This window comes from Geotrypetes seraphini, chromosome 5 (assembly GCF_902459505.1).
Source record: "Geotrypetes seraphini chromosome 5, aGeoSer1.1, whole genome shotgun sequence".
In the NCBI taxonomy this organism is placed as follows: domain Eukaryota; kingdom Metazoa; phylum Chordata; class Amphibia; order Gymnophiona; family Dermophiidae; genus Geotrypetes; species Geotrypetes seraphini.
The window spans coordinates 251677936-251699824 of record NC_047088.1 but is presented as its reverse complement, the minus strand read 5'-3'; the positions used below and the strand labels follow the sequence as shown (position 1 = coordinate 251699824).

The 21889-nt window shown below is 42.5% G+C and overlaps 1 protein-coding gene across 11 annotated transcripts in view; it reads right to left on the bottom strand.

Annotated features, from left to right (window-relative positions):
- Positions 1-21889, bottom strand: part of CLASP1 (cytoplasmic linker associated protein 1) — a 506270-nt gene that overhangs the window by 133091 nt on the left and 351290 nt on the right. For all 11 annotated transcript variants that reach the window (XM_033944379.1, XM_033944384.1, XM_033944387.1 and 8 more), the window contains 3 exons: positions 19821-19984; positions 12395-12473; positions 7273-7416 (listed from right to left, as the gene is read on the bottom strand). In XM_033944379.1, the coding sequence (XP_033800270.1) occupies positions 7273-7416; positions 12395-12473; positions 19821-19984 (387 nt within the window). The remainder of the gene's footprint in view (positions 1-7272; positions 7417-12394; positions 12474-19820; positions 19985-21889) is intronic.

Here is a 21889-nt window from a genome sequence, read left to right as displayed (position 1 = left end):
ATGAGGCCCCATGGTCTGCATGAGCTCAACGAACTGAGCCTCCAGAATGGACCGCAGCGAAGCCGATATGGAGGGATCCGCACCAAAAGGGGGCCCTTCCGCACGGTCTCCGCGCTCCTTAGGTGCAGTGTGCTTCTGCTTGCCATCTTTTGGCACCTTGAGCACCACTGGCGGAACTGTAGGGGTCGATACCTGCTCCGAAGAAACGGAGGAAGGCACCGGCGCCGAAGCCTGGGCCGAAACCGGGGTGAATGATGCCGGTTTCAGGAGGCCCGAAGCAGCTGGGGAGGCAGCGGGCTTCGCTGAAGGAGTTGAAGCCCCCGTCGATGTCGAAGCTGCAGGATCTGACGAAGCTTCCATCTTGAACATGGACTCCCAGAGCAGACAGCGGCGCTTAAACGCTCTCGCCGTCAGAGTGGAGCAAGGCCGGCACGATTTCGGGAAGTGATCCGGTCCCAGACACTGTAAGCAGCGTCGATGATGGTCCATGAGCGAAATTGCGCGCTGGCACTTGCTACACTTTTTGAAACCGGTAATCGGCCGGGACATAGGCCGGAAAAGCTCCGCCGCAAGGTTGAAGGCGCGGGGCCTCAGCCACGCGACCGACCCGGAGTCGGAAGGAAAAATTTTATTTTATTTTATTTTTTAAAAAAAGAAATCAAAGAAAGAAATAAACGCACAGGAGAGCCCAAAAGAACTCAACCCGCGGCAAAAAGAAGGCAAAAAAGATATTCAATGGGCGCAAATTGAAGATAGACTTCTCAGCTCCGCGGAAGAAAAAGAACTGAGGAGACACGCCCGGAGCATCGGGCGGGAAGGCACTGGCACATGTGCGGTGCGGGCATCTCGAAACTTCTGAGTTTCTTCAAGCAAGACATGCTTGCAAGATGTCCGTATCGGGGCTCTGTCGGATGACATCACCCACTAGTGAGAATACCTGCCTGCTTGTCCTGGGATAATACAACTTTACAAAATCGCACAGAACAAAACAATACGACCACTCAGCTGCACGCCTGTTGGCACACTGATTCACAAAGCATACTGCTAGACACCTCTAGTAGAGGAAGGGCATACTATACCAGTTCGAGCGCGCGCGCTGTTCACATTCTCCAAACTTTTGGGTAGCACCTCATAGGTGCCAACTGCAGACATAAGGGCTATTAGGTTTTGAGGGGCTCATCACACTATATCAGGGAGTTATGGTGATATGTGTACCTGGGACCTTTTATGTGAAATTCACTTCAGTGCCCCCTGAGGTACCCCACTACTCTGCAGGGATGTCTGTGTGGCCAGTCTACGACAAATGCTGACCCTCCTACATCCCAATGGTTTGTTTTGTACATTTTTCTTTTATGGTTGAAAAAGATAGATGCATATCTGAATAATGGCCATTTCTGAAAAAAAAAGATTGTAGTTTTAAAAATGGGGATGTTTGGTACTGGATTTTTGTGTGTCTTCTGCAAAATGTCCAGACTCAGATTTGGATGTCATATAGAAAATGGCCCTCTAAATCTGTTAGTGCACCTTAGTAAATAAAAGGATTCCAAGGCCCAGATTCACTAAACTCACCGATCTGGATCGTTGTTGGGTGATTTGTGGCCGAGTTCTACTGAGCGACTGATTCACGACAGATTCAGTATGCAAATGATCTGATCGGACGTACGCCCTACAGCGATTGAGATGCATGCGCAGATTATCCTTGTTGGTTGTCAATGCCTTTTGCGCGTGCACTTGTTCTTCGCACAAGCGAGCTCAAAATAAAGGGGGAGGGAAGCTGCAGTTTACTTGATGGGTCTATGCTACCCAAGCAACAGTCTACCCTATTGTTAATGGCCGCTGTAGGCAAAAAGGGGTTTAGCACTATTATACCTATGTGACATTAGCACACAGCACATTAAAATATGGGAAAAAGAGCTATCAATTACCCCAAAACACTTCAGAGCTGTGTGCTGTCTACTAGTACTGCCCGATTCACGATTCAAATCGATTCACTGATTCATTTCGGGTGAATCGATTTGAATCGATTCAAAACAAAAACAAAAAATCGGCCTCCCGATTCACTGTCTAACCCTCCCCCCTCAAGCAGGATCGGCAGCTCTGCCTCTTGCTGGCCGGCACTGCCACTCCTGCTTTAGAGGGCGAGGAGGGAGGGTCAGTCGGGAAGTGCTGCAGTGTCCGGCTTCCCCCCTTTGCCTCCCACACCTCCCTTTACCTGATTGCAGCAGAGAGCAGCCTGCAGAAAGGATCGCGTGTACTTTAGCGATTCTTGCAGGTTGCCATAGGCCTCCGGAGCTGTTGTCCCTCTGCCGCGATCCTGCCTCTGATGTCAGAGGAGGGGCGGGACCTCGGCAGAAGGAAGACAGCTCTTGTGGCCTATGGCAACCTGCAAGGATCGCTAAAGTACCCGCGATTCATTCTGCAGGCTGTAATCAGGTAAAGGGAGGCGCGGGTACGAGAGGGGAACACACAGGCCTTCCGGGGGGGGAGGGGAACAGCCCTTTGGGGGGAGGGACAGTCCTTTGGGGGGGAGGGACAGGCCTTCAGGGGTGGGGTGTAGGCCTTCAGGGGGGAACAGACCTTCGGGGGGGACAGGACTTCGGGGGGGGGGGTCCTGGTGTAGAAGAATATGGAGGGGGGGGTTCAAAGATACATGCATATGCCGTACTTTGGGGGGAAGAAATAATGGGTCTAAAAACAGAGAAGTGGGAGAGAAATGGTGGATAATGAGATTTAGGGAGGGAAGGAACAGAAAGGGAGAGAAGCTGGACACAAGGGATGGTGTGGATGGGGGGATAGAGATACTGGATAGGAGGATAGTTGGGAACATAAAGGGAGAGATGGTGGACCCTGGGGTGGTGGGGAAGGAGGGAGCGATGTTGGATGAAAGGGTAGTTGAGAAAAGATGGATCTGTGGATGGAGACGAAAAAAAGGAAAGATGCCAGACCTCCAGGGGAGGGACGGGAAACGGAAGGGGAGGACAGAGACAGAAAATTGATGGTTAGCACAGAAAAAGAAGAAAAGAAGGAAACCCTGGCAAGCAAGTTATCAGAAGACAACCAGAGCCTGGGACCAAGAATTGAATTTTGACCAAACAACAAAAGGTAGAAAAAAATAATTTAATTTTCTGTTTTGTGATTACAATATGTCAGATTTGAAAAGTGTATCCTGCCAGAGCTTTTGTTAGACCGCAAACGTGAGCTAGGATTTAACAGAGAGAGGAGAAATCTTTTTTGCTTGTTTATTTTGTTTACACCACAGCGCCAGTGTGGTTAGAAGAAGGCAAAGGGGGTGAAGAGGCTATAAAATAAACCCACCAGGATGTTTTATAAAAACACTCATCGAATCGAAAAATCAATTCAACAGGCTGAATCGAATCAAATTTTTTTTCCCCTGAATCAGGCAGCACTACTGTCTACTGCAGGGACATGGAAGCCAGAACACATTTTTTGTGTAGCCAGATTGTGGAACAGAACACGCTTTAAACCCATGGGTTAAAACCGTGGGCTCGCACTGCGCTTTTTGAAGAATATATAAAAAGGGAGTAATGTACAGTTTTATTTTGATGGTTGTTTTGTAACCTCGATACTGGGATTTCAGGGCGGCAGAGAGCAGGAGACTCGGAAAGGACAGTAAGCTTCATTTTGGATCGGCAAACCCAATCGGTGTTTCTTCTTCTGCATGCCATTTCCTACTTAGGCATGCCATTTCCCCTCATTTGCATGGGCAGATCGGGTGGGAGATTGATCGGGCACAAGGTTAGTGAATCGGGTCGGGGTTGAAGAACGATCACAAACTAGTCAGGACACGAATCTGGCCTCAAATGACTTAATAGTGCTATCATCAATGTAGATATTAAAGTTGCCTTTTTGGCATGATTTGAGTCTAGGTTTATACACCTGAATTCTCTCTTTTCCAGCATCTTCCTCTATTATCAATTGCTTTGTTTCTTTATGTCTCCTAATTACCAAGGAGATGTGAATACCTTTGAAGATCTGGCCCATAGAGCCAAGCTGTCTGGGTCCTTTTGTGTTTGCTTGAGCACTGATCTAAGATATGTAAACTATGCCCCAAAAGGCAGAGACATCCAGTCTACTTGCACTGACCTCACCAGGGATCAGTCTTTTAATATCTCCCAGAGGCCTTTGGACACTCTGAAGCCTCAGATAGGTTAATGCTGGCAATTTTCTGTTATTTGATCAAGCATTTATTAGTTTTATGAGTTTTACTTATTAATCAATTTAGGGGCTGTTTACTTACCTGAGTTAGCAAATGAGCTTGTTGTACTTCCTGGGTGCTAACAGACAACAATCCTGGCTGGGAAACTACATAAATAAAACCAGACAGACCTACAACGCATTCCGAAAATCAATCAAAACCACTCTGTTTGACAAATTCATCGCCTAAACAGACCGACCTTCGCTCTACGCTTTTTTCCCCTATAAACCCGAAACAATCTCTCAGGCAATCCCAACCCCCTCTCACATCCCCTCCCCTCTCAACCCCGCTTACATTCCCTCCCCCCCCTTTCTTTTGCAACATTCCCCTCACACATTTGTAATTCGCTGAATGTCCAGCCTTCTTTCAATGTGAACCACCTAGAAATCGTCTGACTATAGCGGTATAGAAAAATAAAGTTATTATTATTATGGTGGCTGTAAAGATGACCTTTTTCAATTATTCCTTTTATGGCATTAGGCCATTTTTCCCACAAGTTAGTGCTTAATGCAGTTTAGTAAAAGGGTCCCTTATTTCTTTAACATATAACTGCACTGTTTTTTAAAAAATAATTTTTAATATGTATTCACTACTTTTATTTGGTTGGCTGTGTTGTCTGTTTAGATTGTAAGCTCTTTTGAGAAGGGGTTGTCTCTTTGTGACTTGGGCGCTGCGTATGTCTGGTAGAAATAATTATTAGTAATAGTTTAATTTATTTCAATTATTTACTCCTTAGGTGCTTAAAGTTTTCTTTGTTTTGATTTAAAATAATTAGATAAGGGGAGCCTTCATCAAAGGGCACTATTGCATTAGTGTGCGCTAAGACCTGGATTCTGTATAGAACGCCCGAGATGGGCGTCCTATACAGAATCAGGCCTACACCCGCCTAAAATACACCCAATTCTGTAACCGACATTCATGTTACAGACGCTGATTACAGAACTGGGTTACTGTAGACATGGCCGCTCTATTTATCGCGGCAAGGGATCTCGCTGCCATTCCTTCCCCCCCGAACGATTGCAGTGGCAGGAGGGAGCTCAACCCCTCTTGCCCGAAGATCCCCCCAAATGATAGTGGCAGCAGGAGGGTGCCCAACCCTTCCTGCCCCAAAATCTCCCCGAACGATAGTGGTGGCAGGAGGGTGCCCAAACCTTCCTGCCCGAAGACCCTCCCCTACGATTGCGGCAGCAGGAGGATGCCCAACCCCTCCTGTCTGAAGACACCCCCCCTCCCCCGAACGATCACGGTGGCAGGAGGGTGCCCAATCCCTCCTGCATTTCAGAGCTTAATAATTCTCTTATTGGTTTTTAAAGTATTTCCCTGTAACTTCTTCGAATGTTCCTGGTCTTTGTAATTTTTGACGAAATGAAAAAAATCTACCCGTTCTACACCACTCAGGAGCTCCAAAGTTTAACTAATTACTTTATTAGTAATTTATTCATACATGTGCATCCAACTGTCAGGAGAACAACTCCAGTTCTGGACTATAGAGTTATCCAAGGCAGAAAGCAGGTGAATTGCAAAACTCACAGGGCAGGCCATACAGACTCCTGTGTATATTAAAAAAGAGAAAATTATCCTAATCTTTCATTCTGTTACATAAATACAGGAGTTTGTATGTTAAGTGACGTACCAAAGTAGTGTCAGACATCTAGGGTGGGACAGATGAGCCTGCCAGCAAATCCAAGGACCCAAAAGCGGCATCCTCTCAAGATGCCACGTCCACTCTGTAGAATCTTTAAAGGTATGAAGAGTAGACCAAGTAGCTGTACACACAGTGCTCCCCCACAAATTCGCGGTTGGTGGTTCGCGATCCAGGTCATTCGCGGTATTTTCAGACTGCGAATGACCGGGCAGGAGAGGGCAGCCAGAGCGCCGGCAAGTGAAGGAAATCACTCGCTGTATACTCCGACCACCTCTTCCTGTACTAAATTTGGGCCTTACCAATCAGGAGCTGCATGTCAAAGCACTCACCGGTGCTCCGGCTGCCCTCTCCTGTCTCCCCTGCCTAAAAACTGTATTCATGGTTTTTTGAAATTCACGGGGGTTCCTGGAACATAATCCCCGTGAATTTCGGGGGAGTACTGTATATGTATATACATATGTATATGTACTGTACATGTATATGTATATACATATACAGCTCCTGTTTTTGCTATGCACTATACTGTCTTAAAACTTTCTTCAGTAGCTCAATTTAACTTACAATTAGACATTGAAAAATGCTGCATTGCTTCTTATATCCTGTTAGGAAATATTTCCTCGTTTTCCTTTCAAAAAGGCATTAACATTCAATGTACAACATGCCTGTCACAATACAACACACTAACAACTCAGTTCCTCCTTTGAAGATATCCAACATTGTCTGTCCATGAAGCTGAAATAAAAAGAAATCTAACTTTGCTGATATTTTGTGAAATATAATTATGTTGAACTAAGTTTTTAAAAAATCAGTTGCAATGTACCACTGATGTAAGCAGAAACTTGGGACTTAATACATTCCAGTAGTAATTAATACTGAGTCTGCCAACTATAAGGCTTCCTATCTGCCTTCGCATACAATTCAAACGCTTATTACTAACCTACAAGTGTGTTCATTTTGCACTGCAGCCCCCTCAGTATCTCTCCTCTCACCTCTCCTTATACCCCCCTCCCCGAGAACTCCGTTCCTCAAACAAATTGCTTTTATCTTTACTTTTCTCCTCCACTTCTAATTCCAGACTTCGCTCCTTTCAGCTCACTGCCCGTATGCCTGGAATAAACTATCTGAGTCCATTTGCCACACCCCTTCCCTTTTTCAAAAGTAGGCTTAAAGCCCACTTTTTTGAGACAGCCTTCAACTCACAACCCCACTCCCCTCTGCTCACCACCTCTAACTGTAACCCCTACCCTGGCATACTGTTTGTGACTTGATTGTTTAGATTGTAAGCTCATTCAAGCAGGGATTTTCTCTTTTGTGACTCCTGGCAGTGCACTAGAAATAATTAATAGTAAAATAGGCTTCACAGTCTATTGCCATGATGCTACCTATGTTTCATCCAACTGTGTTGACTCACCTTTCTCACATCGGAGCTCTTTGGTTCTGTTGTCCATGTTATTATTCGAGAAACAGCAAGTCTGGTTTCACTGGAGTTTACAAAGTCCGTTGGGTCCATCTGTCTGGCTAGAGATTCTATGTACTTCAGAATTGCAACTTTTACCTAAGAATCAGAAATATTAGAAAACTTTAGGTGCACTTACTAAAATAACAATTTGGAACTGTAAGCAGTGATAAGCTATCCATCTTTTTCTTCCAACTTTCTCCTGGCAGACACCATAAACCAACTCTACACACCTAAAGACTTCATCTCAAAATGAACCCTTCTAAGTACTGCTACCCTGGACGAACTAGCCCCAGAAAAACCCAAAACCAAAATCCACAGAAAATCAGACAAGTGGTTCGACAATGAACTACTCCAACTCAAAAGACAATGCAGACAACTAGAAAGCAAATGGAGAAAAAGCGGCCAAGAGTCCACAAAAACAGCATGGATAGTAACAAACCGAAAATACAAACAAAAACTGAAAGAAAAAAGAAAGACATACTACTCAAAACAAATAGGAGATGGACCCCAAGACACAAAAAAGCTATTCCAGATACTAAAAGTCCTCACAAACACCACACCTTACATAGCCAACAGCAACTCCTCCCCACCTTCAGCCACCCTCTTAGCCACATACTTCAAAAACCAGATCGCAAACATCACAGCCTCATTCAACGGAACACCCACACACATAGAGATATCATTTCCCCCTACGGAAAAAGAACCAGTCACAGCAGATAGAACCTGGTCCCATTTCTCACCCATACAATAGGCAGAGTTCAACAATCTTTATAATAAATACAGCCATGCAGCCTGCGACCTTAACCATTGCCCCCCATACTACTGAAAACCTCAAGTACATTATTCCGCTCCCTGCTTCTACAATGGATACACTCTTCACTACTAAAGGGTCATTTCCCACAAGAACTCAGCAAAATCATCATAACTTCGATATTAAAAGACCCCAAAGGAGCAACGGTCCAACCATCCAACTACAGACCCATAGCCTCAATCCCACTGTACGTCAAACCGATGGAAGGTCTCATAGCCAAATCTTTAGCCTCTTACCTAGATAATTACAACGTACTCCACCCACACAGTCGGGTTTCAGAGCCAACTACAGCACGGAGACACTACTAGGAACACTAATGGACACTGCAAGACAATACCTCTGTACAGGCAAGAAAATCCTGCTCATACAACTAGACCTCTCTGCAGCCTTCAACCTCGTAGATCATGACATTCTTCTACAAACTTTAGACTCCATAGGAATCTCAGGCAAAGTACTTGCATGGTTCAAAGGCTTCCTACAATCAAGAACATACAGGGTTAAAACAATGCAAGAAAAATCAGAACCATGGTCCAACCCCTGCGGAGTTCCCCAAGGATCACCCCTATCATCCACACTATTCAATATATACATAGCCTCCCTCAGCTCCTACCTAGACAATCATGGCATAACTTCATACAGCTACGCAGATGACATCACTATTCTCCTCCCCGTCGACCACCCAGAACCCACCATGACAAACACAATACACAGAACACTCAAAACGGTAGCAACATGGATGACAGAACACAAATTAAAACTTAACCCTGACAAAACAAACTTCATCCTCCTAGAAAACAACAAAACTCCAACCTTAACAAATCTAGTAATAAATTTGATCTCAAACCCAATTCAACCCACACTAAAACTTTTAGGAGTTATAATTGACAGAGGCTGTACTATCTAACCACAAATCAACAAAGTAATAAAAGCATCGTTCGTGACCATGAGAAATGTAAGACAAATCCGAAAATTCTTCGACAAGAAGCAATTCCTACTTTTGGTACAATCTCTTATCTTTGGACTAATATACTATTGTAACATACTATACCTCCCATGCCCAGCGACCATGATAAAACAATTACAAACAATACAAAATACAGCCCTGAGACTAGTCTACTCACTGAAAAAATATGACTATATCAAAAGGGCATACCATGACTCACACTGGCTTCCAAAACAAGCAAGAGTACACTCGCTATTCACACACCCATCATCCAAAAATGTCAAACGAAAAAACTATATGACACCCTAATAGCCTCCAAAACAGCTAAACTGGACAGACAAATCTCCACTCTGTTATCATCGACCACAAGCTACAAAACCTTCAAGAAAGATATTAAAACCATACTCTTCAAAAAAATACATCTAGCACGATCAGTCCCTACCCAACCCCCCCAACCCTCTCTATACCCTTAATACTCTCTAATGTTCTTCTATCTGCCCAACATAGTGTAAAATGCTTCTAATTTATCCAATACTTATCTCCTTAATGATCTTGACTTCTCTTTGGTAATTCTTTACCCAACATTTATCACCTTAAGATCTCGACAACTCTTTGGTACTTCTTAAGTAAGTATTATGACATCGCTTATGCTGTTCCTGCAAACTTTTAATGTAATTCTTGTTAACTTTGATGTAATCCGCCTTGAACCGCAAGGCATTGGCGGAATAGAAATCACTAATGTAATGTAATTTCTTGAACAATATTCGTCCAGAAAGTGCTCACCAGGGTTCAGGAACGATGCCAAATAGGGGTAGTCTTTGCTTTCTTTTATAGAAGGGTTTTACAGCTTTTTCCTTCAATAGCCTCATACTATTCTTTCAGCTTTAGATGCACCTCAAACAGGCAAGGTATTTGCAAGCTGGGTCCCTGGCCTCATGCTATGCTGACAGCTTTACCAGCAAATCAAAGAGGCAAGATATTGGCACGCCAAGACCCTAGAATCATAAGGTCCTTAACAAGGTTTCATTTACTTTCTTCATGAAGGATATTTGCATGCTGAAGCTGAGTCCTATCCCCCTCAGCTGTTGAATTGCCACTTTATTCAGTGCCCTAATGTTTTTCTCAAGCTAAGCCAAATAGCTTTTTAAATCCTTGGCTCACAATGAAAAGTTATTTCAGACTGCCACAAAACCCAAAGCAAAGGGACTAAACATTTCCACTGCCCTTTGGTATCTGGGGCTCCTTTTACAAAGGTGCGTTAGGGTCTTAATGTGCAGAATAGCGCACGCTAAATTGCCGTGCGCACTAGCCACTACCGCCTCTTCTTGAGCAGGCAGTAGTGTTTTAGATAGCGTGCTAATCCGGTGTGTGCACTAAAAACGCTAGCGCACCTTTGTAAAAGGAGCCCCTGGTTTCTTAGGCTGGTGTGGTCTACTGCAGCAAACCAGCAGAAAGAAGATGCTCCATTCCCCTGCAGATGCTTCCTCCCAGAATCTCTGCAGCTTCTCAGGATCTGCCCTTAGGGAGAGCCCCCCTCCCCTGTTCTCAGACATCTGTGGGAGGAATCCCCTCTATGCTTGAAAGCTATGTTCTATTGCTCCTTCACAGGGGCACCCTTTCTTTCTTCCTGCCTGCCTAAGGGAAGTATACCCTCTTCCTTTCTACTTTTGGGGCTTGAGCTCCCTGCTAGAAGGTCGGGGCACTTTATCTCCCTCTTGGGAGAACCCCTTCTTCTCTTCTGCAACAGGGAAACCTCCGACTTTTTCTAAGGGTGAATACTATGAGTTTTCCCTTTCCCATGAGTATCGGTTTATCACTGCCTTTCTGTAGTACAACCAAAGTGGATTACATCTTGCATTCAGGCACTTTCTCTATCCCTAGTAGATTCACAATCTGGGGCAATGGAGGGTTAAGCAACTTACCCAGGGTCACAAGGAGCTGCGGTGGCAATTGAACCCAGTTCTCTTGGTTCTCAACCCACTGCACTGACCATTAGGCTACTCCCCAGTCCTGCCATTCCCCTGCTTCACCTGAGTATGAGAAAAGAAGTGTCTTCTTCCCTCAAGGGGCTTGTTTTACTTTATTTGAAAGGTCCAGGCTTTCCAAGGGAGAGAGGGAGACAAATAGAGAAAGGGCTGCAAAAGGAGTTTTATTTGGAACGGCATTCGTACTTGAGATGCCAATTCTACAATTCGTAAGGCCTTGGGTGGGACTTGAAGTATTAGTGAATAAAACCAGACAAAGACAGACAAGCAACTCAAGCTTTGGTCTTACAAACTTTGGAAGAACATGAAGCAGAGACTCTGCAAGTAAAATGATTCACGTTAAAATCAGGTTTCTCTGAAGCAGCCTGTCGGCGAAACGCATCAGGCCCCGTTACTCAACTTTAAAGCTAAGTACAATTATTACTTTGACTGCGTTTTGACTGCATGAATATCTTCAATTAGTTAGCAAAAAAAGAACCAACAAAAATGTCTGTGCAGTGGGTTGTTTTCTCACATAACGGTTTCACCATCCAGCATATCTCTGAGCATAAGACTAGTAGCACTACGAGTGTTGTAAACTGATACATCTGGTATGTGTTTGTTTTTATTTCTTTTTTTTTTTTTTAATTCTTTATTCATTTTTAAACTTTCATCAAGTGTACAAAAATTCATAATAAACACAATTAATTTGAGCACTTGAACATCTTATCATTATAACTTATAAATACAAATGTAACCCTCCCCCCACCTTCCCTCAAAGCCCCTTAATCATTATAAGATTACATACTTGAAACCCTCCACCCCACCCCCTACTAAATGGTGTATAATTAATAGAAAAATGGCATCTGATCATGACAAAAATATGTTAATGGTTCCCATATTTTAATAAAATTTTTATAATTTCTATTCTGTACCGCTATTGATCTTTCCATTCTATATATGTGACATACTGAATTCCACCAAAAATTAAAATTAAGTTTACTATGATCTTTCCAGTTATTAGTAATATGTTGGATTGCAACTCCAGTCATAATCATTAAAAGTTTATTATTACACGATGATATCTGACTCTTTTTTTAATGTTTGTTTTTACTTTAATAATGCTGCCATTTGGTAATGTTTCTTTAACTATTGAAATAATTGCACATCTGTGAAGCCTACACATATACACCCTATGGGTGACACATACAAACGCCCTCACCCCCAAACCCGCCTCTGGCTGTAGCTGTTTACAAATAGCACAAACATTCATTCTGAAAGTGCTGGCTGAGAGTGGTTAAATCCTACAACAAATAGGATTTGTTTTTTGTGATAATGTCTTTTTTTTTCACTGACCTTTAGATTTGGCGTTTGTGTCTGATCCACAATAAATCTCATGAGAATGTTAAACTGTTGGTCAAATGGAAATGAATCCCTAGAGAAAGTAAATCATATGTTATTTGGTAGCAATTAAGGAGGCTAATGCGTAAGAAAACAAATTCAGCAGATACCCAACGCGCATATTACAAAGAAAGCTGAGGTTAGGTAAAAGACCCTGTTTTTCACACATTGCCTTTGATGTTAGAATGGAAGGGTCCAAGCTCTCTTCTACCAGAGGATTTCTTAACCTTTTCTGGATCCCACACCCCTTTAACTGATCAGGTTTCAGGTTTATTTAAAAATCTGATATACCGCCTTATTAAAAATTCAAAGTGGTTTTACATAATATAAAAACAAAGTATAATAAGAACGTACATTAAAAACAAATTGCAAACAATGCTGCAAACATTAACTTACCGATACAAGATGGAGAAGGGCAGAAATACAATTTGTATAAAGAGAAAGAGAGGGAAGAGGGACCAAAACAAAAGGAAGGGGAACAAAATATAAATAGTCTAGAATAATATAAAATAAGCTAAAATGGTTAAAAAAATGTCAAAGAACAGATTTCCATTACCGTCCTTAGAAGGACTATTATCATACCTCCTTCCTAAACCACATGTCCAATAATGATTACTTAATACAAACTCAAATCCAGTGTCCTTACTGAACACACTCTACATAATGGAAGTGTTGCTGAAAGAAAGGATAGTGCACTTCCTTGAATCTAATGGGTTACAGGATCCGAGGCAACATGGCTTTACAAAAGGTAAATCGTGCCAAACGAACCTGATTGAATTTTTTGATTGGATGACCAGAGAGCTGGATCGAGGACATATGCTAGATGTAATTTACTTGGATTTCAGCAAAGCCTTTGATACAGTTCTTCATAGGAGGCTGTTGAACAAACTTGAAGGGCTGAAGTTAGGACCCAAAGTAGTGAACTGGGTCAGAAACTGGCTGTCGGACAGATGCCAGAGGGTGGTGGTTAATGGAAGTCACTCGAAGGAAGGAAAGGTGACTAGTGGAGTCCCTCAGGGTTCGGTGCTGGGGCCAATCCTGTTCAATATGTATGTAAGTGACATTGCTGAAGGGTTAGAAGGAAAAGTGTGCCTTTTTGCAGATGATACCAAGATTTGTAACAGAGTAGACACCGAAGAGGGAGTGGAAAATATGAAAAAGGATCTGCAAAAGTTAGAGGAATGGTCTAATGCCTGGCAACTAAAATTCAATGCAAAGAAATGCAGAGTAATGCATTTGGGGATTAATAATAGGAAGGAACCGTATATGCTGGGAGGAGAGAAGTTGATATGCACGGACGGGGAGAGGGACCTTGGGGTGATAGTGTCCGAAGATCTAAAGGCGAAAAAACAGTGTGACAAGGCAGTGGCTGCTGCCAGAAGGATGCTGGGCTGTATAAAGAGAGGCGTAGTCAGTAGAAGGAAGAAGGTGTTGATGCCCCTGTACAGGTCATTGGTAAGGCCCCACTTGGAGTATTGTGTTCAATTTTGAAGACCGTATCTGGCGAAGGACGTAAGAAGACTTGAGGCGGTCCAGAGGAGGTCGATGAAAATGATAGGAGGCTTGCGCCAGAAGACGTTTGAGGAGAGACTGGAATCCCTGAATATGTATACCCTAGAGGAAAGGAGAGACAGGGGAGATATGATTCAGACGTTCAAATACTTGAAGGGTATTAACGTAGAACAAAATCTTTTTCAGAGAAAGGAAAATGGTAAAACCAGAGGACATAATTTGAGGTTGAGGGGTGGTAGATTCAAAGACAATGTTAGGAAATTCTACTTTACGGAGAGGGTGGTGGATGCCTGGAATGCGCTCCTGAGAGAGGTGATGGAGAATAAAACTGTGACTGAGTTCAAAGAAGCGTGGGATGAACACAGAAGATCTAGAATCAGAAAATAAGATTAAATATTGAACTAAGGCCAGTACTGGGCAGACTTGCACGGTCTGTGTCTGTATATGGCCGTTTGGTGGAGGATGGGCTGGGGAGGGCTTCAGTGGCTGGGAGGGTGTAGATGGGCTGGAGTAAGTCTTAACAGAGATTTCGGCAGTTGGAACCCAAGCACAGTACAGGGTAAAGCTTTGGATTCTTGCCCAGAAATAGCTAAGAAGAAAAAATTAAAAAATTTAAATTGAATCAGGTTGGGCAGACTGGATGGACCATTCGGGTCTTTATCTGCCATCATCTACTATGTTACTATGTTACATATCACATTTATCACTGGATAACTGAAAAAAACAACCACCTTCATTTCTTTCAAATAGAATTTTTTCACCAAGATTTCAGCGACACCACTCAAGACTCAAAAAGCTTTCATGAGCATAAATCAAGAATTACCACACAGAACCTCTACTTCAGGGGTCCCCAAAGTCCCTCCTTGAGGGCCGCAATCCAGTCGGGTTTTCAGGATTTCCCCAATGAATATGCATGAGATCTATGTGCATGCACTGCTTTCAATGCATATTCATTGGGGAAATCCTGAAAACCCGACTGGATTGCGGCCCTCAAGGAGGGACCTTGGGGACCTCTGCTCTAGTTGAACACTGGATGGAAAAGGATCACAATGAGGGAATTACAGTGGAGGATTATAGATCAGGTACAAGTAGGGAGGGAGAGTAGTAATGTAGGGTGAAGGGGCACATATATTCTTTGTAAGTTTTTCTATTCCTGCTTGTGTAAAAGGAACTGCTGAAACAGTTTTCATTTTGCCAAGAAACCACAAGGTCTTTTCTTTTTGTGTTCTGAGCTCTGTGTCCCCATTTTGTTCTGTAGTTGACTTGTTTTGATAAGAAACATTTGTTAAAAGAGAAACATTGCTAGACCTTAGACAAGACAGTATTATATGCTATAATGGAAACTTCCCACTATTCCCCCCTTATGTTTGCTACCTCTTTCTAGTTGCTTTTATGTATCCTGTTACCAAATATGGTCTTTCCTAGTCATATGCTGAAAAAAACTGACCCATGTGAAATGCTATAAATATGTATGCAGTACTCTGAATGAAGGGAACATTTCTTTGGCATGTGTGTTCTTTTCTTTCTAATGAGATGCCCCCACGATGCATCGGTACCAGAGACGACAGAGTATGTGTGTGAGGCAGTATTGGGATCTGAACCTTTTCATAGGGAACTTATTAAACTTTAAATAACAGCATTGGATTTATCTGTTGAAAACAGTGACACCTTTTACTAAGCTGTGTTAGCGTTTTTAGCGCATGCTAAACCCATGCTACGTGGCTAGAACTAACACCAGCTCAATGCTGGTATTAAGGTCTAGTGCATGTGGCAATTTAGCGCACGCTATTCCGTGCATTAAAGCTCTCATGCGGCTTAGTAAAAGGAGCCCCTAGTATGGGACATATAGCGGCTGAGCTGGAAGGGATGTCTTTAAATCCATGTGTTTCTGAATAGGGGAGGAGAAATCAGCTGATAGATTGATTTAAAGAGAATGACGCACAGATGCCATTTTTGCTCAGAGAAAATAGGGGTATGAATGGCGTCTGGGGCAGCAGTAGAGAGAGGCAATTTAAATAAAACTTTTAAGTAACTTTAGGTGATAATTATGGTCTTCTCTTATAGGGAGAGATCTTTGATAAAGCTTTGGCGAAACATACTAGACAGATAGTATTCCTGGTCAAATGGAACAGATAATATAGCCAAGCTTTTAAGCTCTCTATTTATATGAAATAAAATTTAAAAAGTATTTATGAATGATAGATAAAAAAGACTGAAATAATTTATTTAGTATTTTTACACCACTTTTAGCCTAAGTGGTTTACATTCAGGTACTCAAGTATTTCTCCCTGTATGTCCCAGTCATATATGTCTCCCTATATGACTAATGTGCCTGGGGCAATGCAGTGACTTATCCAGGGTCACAAGGAGAAGTTCTGGGCTTGAACCTGCAACCTCAAGGTGCTGAGGATGTAGCCTAACCACTAGTCCAAAATTATTAATAGCCTAACACTATTTCAGAGGGGTCAACTCCAAATGTTCTAATACAAAAGACCTGCTCCTGTATCTCTAATTTTGCACACTGAACTATATTTATAAAGTTCACTATTTTGCCTCCGGCAGGTGTATCAGTCTGTGGGAATCTCTTACTAATAGTTAGAAAGTTCACCAGGGTATATCCCCAATATCAGTGCCACCTGTAGGGCACTATAGGGTTTTACCCAAAAACATCATTTGTTAAGTGCCCGAGATTCAAATTTTTATTTAATTACCAAAAGTGCAGTGCGCAAATATAAAATGGAGATATCAAAAATATCATAAAATCATTTAAACCCACATTCAGCTGAGGCACCCCTTCCAAGGAAATTATTAAGCATCAGCGGACTTCATGAGATAAGTTTCTTGTTAAGGAGGAGACCTTCTCTTATTTAGAAATCAAATATGGGAACAGAGGAGACGTGATGAGAGCGGTTAATGTAGCTTGTTTTAAAAAAGGATTGGACAAGTTCCTGGAAGAAAAGTCCATAGTCTGCTGTTTAGACCGACTTGGGGGAAGCCACTATTTGCCCTGGATCGGTGGCATGGATTGCTACTATGATTTGGGTTTTTGCCAGGTACTTGTGACTTGGATTGGCCTCCGTGAAGATGAGATACTGGGCAAGATGAACCATGGTCTGATCCAGTAAGGCGATTCTTACGTTCTAATGACAAAACTAGAGGAGGGCAGTGGAAAGATTTTTTTTTTTTTTTAATTTTTATTTATTCATTTTTGAATTCTTACAACAAGTGAATTAAACATATTATAATCAATTATCATATGGCACTTGTAATTACAAACAAATCCTCTTATAATATAGAATAAATCCCCCCTTTTGCCAATATTCCTATTTCCATATGATATACATTCCCCATCCCACCCCTATATATCTACTACCCATGTGCTAAGAAATCTGATCATTAGAATAATTAGTCAATGGTTCCCAAATTTTTTTAAAATTATGAAGATTCCCTTGTTGTAACGCTAACACCTTTTCCATTTTATATATATATACTTTTTGATGTTGTTCTTGAACCCTTATTAATTGCAATTAATCAAACTAAGGAGATAAAGGGAATCCCATACTCTAACTGATATTTTACTATATTTAAGAGAACCGGGGAATACTGTTCCATGTTTACTTAATCTTCTAGAGAAGTTTGGAAAATTTTCTGGATATAAAATTAATTGGAGTTGGAAGGATTTTAATAAACTGGTGCACCACAAGAAGTAAAATGAAAACATAAAATTGTACATCTGTGAAGCCTACACATGCACTAAAATTGAACTTATAGTTCTAGGACATTAAAAAGAAGTTGCTTATAGTCAGAAGAGGAATATAGAGAAAAGGAAAATTGTTTCACAAAAAGTCACAAAGTTATAGGTTTTTACTATAATCTCCACCTCCAACCACACATTTTTGTACTTCTCTATGCTCCCTCCTCTTCTTCTTCCTCTCCTTCCCTCTCCCCCAATTCACTTAAGGTCAGATTCTATAAATGGCGCCTAGCAGCTAGGCATGGCTGTCAATCCACCGCTAGGTACCATTTGTTGAATCGCGCCTAGCAGTACCTAACTGAATTTAGGGTTTTCTTGGCCTCATTTACCGGCACCTAACATAAGATGCCCAGAGGTGCCTAAGGCAATCCACACCCAAACTCCACCCCTAACCACGTCTCCTTTTCGGGTATGTGCGGGTAGGCACCTTGGTGTAGATACCTACATGATGCCTACTGAGTTAGGCGCTTACCCGAAAATTTATTTTTTTAAATTGGTTTTTAATGGCACTACTCAAGTGCCAACTGAACCAATTAAAAAATTAAGTTAGCCAACTAGATTAGCTAGGCACGCTAATCTAGGTGCCTTTTATAGAATCAGGGTGTTAGTGGCATGCAGTGACACCATATTCTTTGCTGGTACTTTTCATGAGGGCTCCTGACAAGGATTCCACTGATGCACTGCATTTGAGAAGGATGAGAAAGTATGGCAAAGATAACATAAGGTCAAAAACATCCTCCCCTCACAGAGCTAGGTTTGAATTAAAAATCAGATCAGACAGCCCTGTCAAGAAAGAAGCATTTTAGATAAATAAAGTATTAGTTTCTTTTTTCCATATTTTTGGTTTAGTAACATCCCTCATCCATTTATGTACGAAATATAAATTCTGTAATAATCACATTAATGTAATCCACTATAGTAACCTATTTAATTAGCAGATAATAGATAGATATATATTGAGCCCCTTCAGTTATTTCACCTCCCCATCTACTGTATTTTTAGGGGAAAAAGCCTCAGAGTTTTTGAGCCATTGACCTATACAGGTCACAGAAGGTGACAAATTCACCTCTTTAATTATTTTTTCTTTCTTTAGTTTCTTTCTTTTATCCTTTAACTAGTGTTTTAGCCCGTTACATTAACGGGTGCTAGAGACTCCTCTTCCTCCTGCCCTTGTTCCCTCTGTTAGGCGGTGTGTTTTTTTTCTATTCAATTTGAAGCCATCACCGAGATCACCGTTAAAGCTACTAAAAAAAAAAAGCTACAGAAGAGCCTCCGTTCGGCTTCCTTCCCCTTTCCAGTCCCACCTTTCGCTTTTTCAACCCCCCTGAATTTCCCTTTGCACGGTCTCCCTCGTGCTGTGATCATCCACTCCTTCTCCTAGCCTCACCCTGTGGCGGCGCTGAGATAACTTCTCCCTTCCTTCCCTACTTCCCTCCCCCTTCGCGCTATTCAAGGAGATTGGGCAGCCTTTCCTCGCTTTTCCTCCTTCTCATCCCCCTTTTCTGTGCCTGTTCGGAGGGGAGGCTCTTTTCCGGAATCTCGCTGTCATGGGGGAAGGGAGCCGGCGGAAAACTCTGGAGTGGTGGCTTCGGCCTTGCCATCCTCCCGCTTTTTTTTCCGCCTTCTTCATTGCCCCCTCGGACTTCAACTTAGAGACGATAACGGGATAAAGGCCGGCACGTGAAAAAAAAAAAGAAAACATTCCCTACCTGTATCACCAACTGCTTCGCGCATGCGCACTCCTGCCTGCCACGGACATACAGATCACAGATCACGCAGGTAGGAGGGCGCATGCGCGCTTAGAGTTTTATTATAGAAGATTAATTAAATAGATTGCTATAGTGGATTACATTAATGTGATTATTAAAGGATTTGAACCACTAAGGGCTCCTTTTACAAAGATGTTCTAGCATTTTTAGCGCACACACTGGATTAGCGCGCGTGACCCAAAAAACTACCGTCTGCTCAAGAGGAGGCGGTAGCAGCTAGCGCATGGGCCATTTTAGCACGCGCTATTCCGCGCGTTAAGGCCCTAACACACCTTTGTAAAAGGAGCCCTAAGCCTTTTCTACATATGAAATATAAATTCAACAGGTACATAAAGAATAATTCTACCTAGTCACATCCAAAGCCTTTTGTACTTTTGCTTGTACAGAGCCCAACAAGTCTGCTCCCATCTTCTTCAGCAACTGAGTGAGTAACACAAAGAGCCAATCTTGCAAATCTTCCTTGTGTATTATGATAAAGTCAACCAGAGTTTCCAGGAACATACTAAACACCTAGAATCAAGGTGAAACAAGAAATGTCATGTTTAAGCAGATGCTCCTCATTATTTCGAGCAACCTAAAATTACATCAACAGTAAAGTAGTGAAAAAGTGTTTAGGGTTTGATTTTAAAATAAAACTTCAGCGGTTCACTTACGTGCCCAAATTTTAGGCTCCAAAATGTAGGGTTTATTAGCTAAAGCTAAGGGCTGACAATTCGCCTAAAGTTAAAAGACTAAAAAAGCTTATATTCCTGAACTTAGGCCTGCAATTAATTTTGCTTAATTTTAAACCCCCTCCCTTTTTTTTTTTTTTTTTTACTAAACTACAGAAGTGGTATTTAGCGCAGGCCAGTTAGCTTAATGCTCTGCGCTGCTCCCGATGCTCACAGAAACTCTATGAGGGTCGGGAGCAGAGCAGTCAGCACGCTGGCCTGTGCTAAAAAAACGCTTCTGCGGTTTTGTAAAAAAAAAAAAGTAGGGAAAAATAGAACTGGGAGTCTCAAAAAGTGAAACTCAGCAAGTACTTCAACACTGGAGAAATAAAAACAGAAATGCATTTCCTTTTCTACTGAACACAATACAAAGACATCTGCTATACACATTTGCCAAAGCTAACAGTTTTCAGTCAATAAATTCAGAATAAAATGCTTTGTTTTTCTGGAGATTTTTTTTTTACCTTCAAGTGGGTTCCAATTTCTCTTTTTTTGTTTCCTGTCTTCTGCAAATTTTCCTTCAAGCACTGCTGTCTATTTGTCTTTTCTCCTTTTATTTTGTTCCATTCCTTCACTACAACTGCCTCTGACATATTAACCTTTCCATTTAGCTTTCCTCCCTTTTTTGTCTTTTCTACCTCAGTCCACTCAAATTTCACCCTCTTTCTCCCCTCTCATACTTTTCATCTTCCTAACAAATTTCCATCTTATTCACTCACCCACTAATCCATTTCCTTACATCTTCAGTCTACTCCCTATTACCATATTTTTATCCCCTCTAATCACTATCCTCTGTTCATTCATCTCCCTGCCAACACCCCCCGCCACCTCCCCTCCTATTCCTTCCACTCCACCCTCTTCCCTCACCAGCATCCTCCTGTCCTGTTTTTCTTTTTTCCTGTCCCTCCTACTATGGTCCAGCATGTCTCCTTCTTTCTTCTGTCCCTCCCTCCCACTGTAAAACATCCTCACTCCCTTTTGACCCTGGATTCAACATCTCCTTCTTTTTCCCTTCTCCCTCCTGTACAGCATTTCTTCCTCTCTCTCTCTTCCACTCCCATGTCCAACATGTCTCCTCTCTCATTGTCCACCATCTCTCCCTTGCTGTACAGGGAGTGAAAAAAGAGAGAGAGATTTAATCCAGAACACAGCTCTTCAACTCCCCTTACCTCCATGTCTAACATTTCTCTCTTATCCCTACCCCTACCCTGTGCAGCATCTTCCACCCCTCCCCATCAACCCCATGCCCATCATTTTTCCTTCTATCACCCGTCTCTTGCATCGTGCTGCATCACTCCCTCCCTTCCCTCCACCACCATGCCTAATATTTTCCCCTCTCTTAACCCTTTCCATCCCTATGCAGGATCTGTCCCCCAGTTTCCTCTCCACCACCACATCTAAGGCTTCCGGGTCAGCCACCAGCATTGTGTAGGAACTGCTGCCTATGGTCTTTTGAATATAGCTGTGCTGAATTATGAAAAAGGAAAGAGTAGGCAGTACTTGGATGTCTTGGAGCCAGGCCCAGAGGCAGATATACTCCTGTGAGAGCCCCTTAAGAGCTACTTCCATCCCTGTGGGAACCCCGCAATCTTGGGAGAAACTCCACGGGTTTCCTGCAGCCCTAGAGGGAACCCCTGTTTACACTACACCCAAGCTAACCTTCGCCTACCCCTCCCTAAAACTATGCCACTCAAAAAAATTCCTT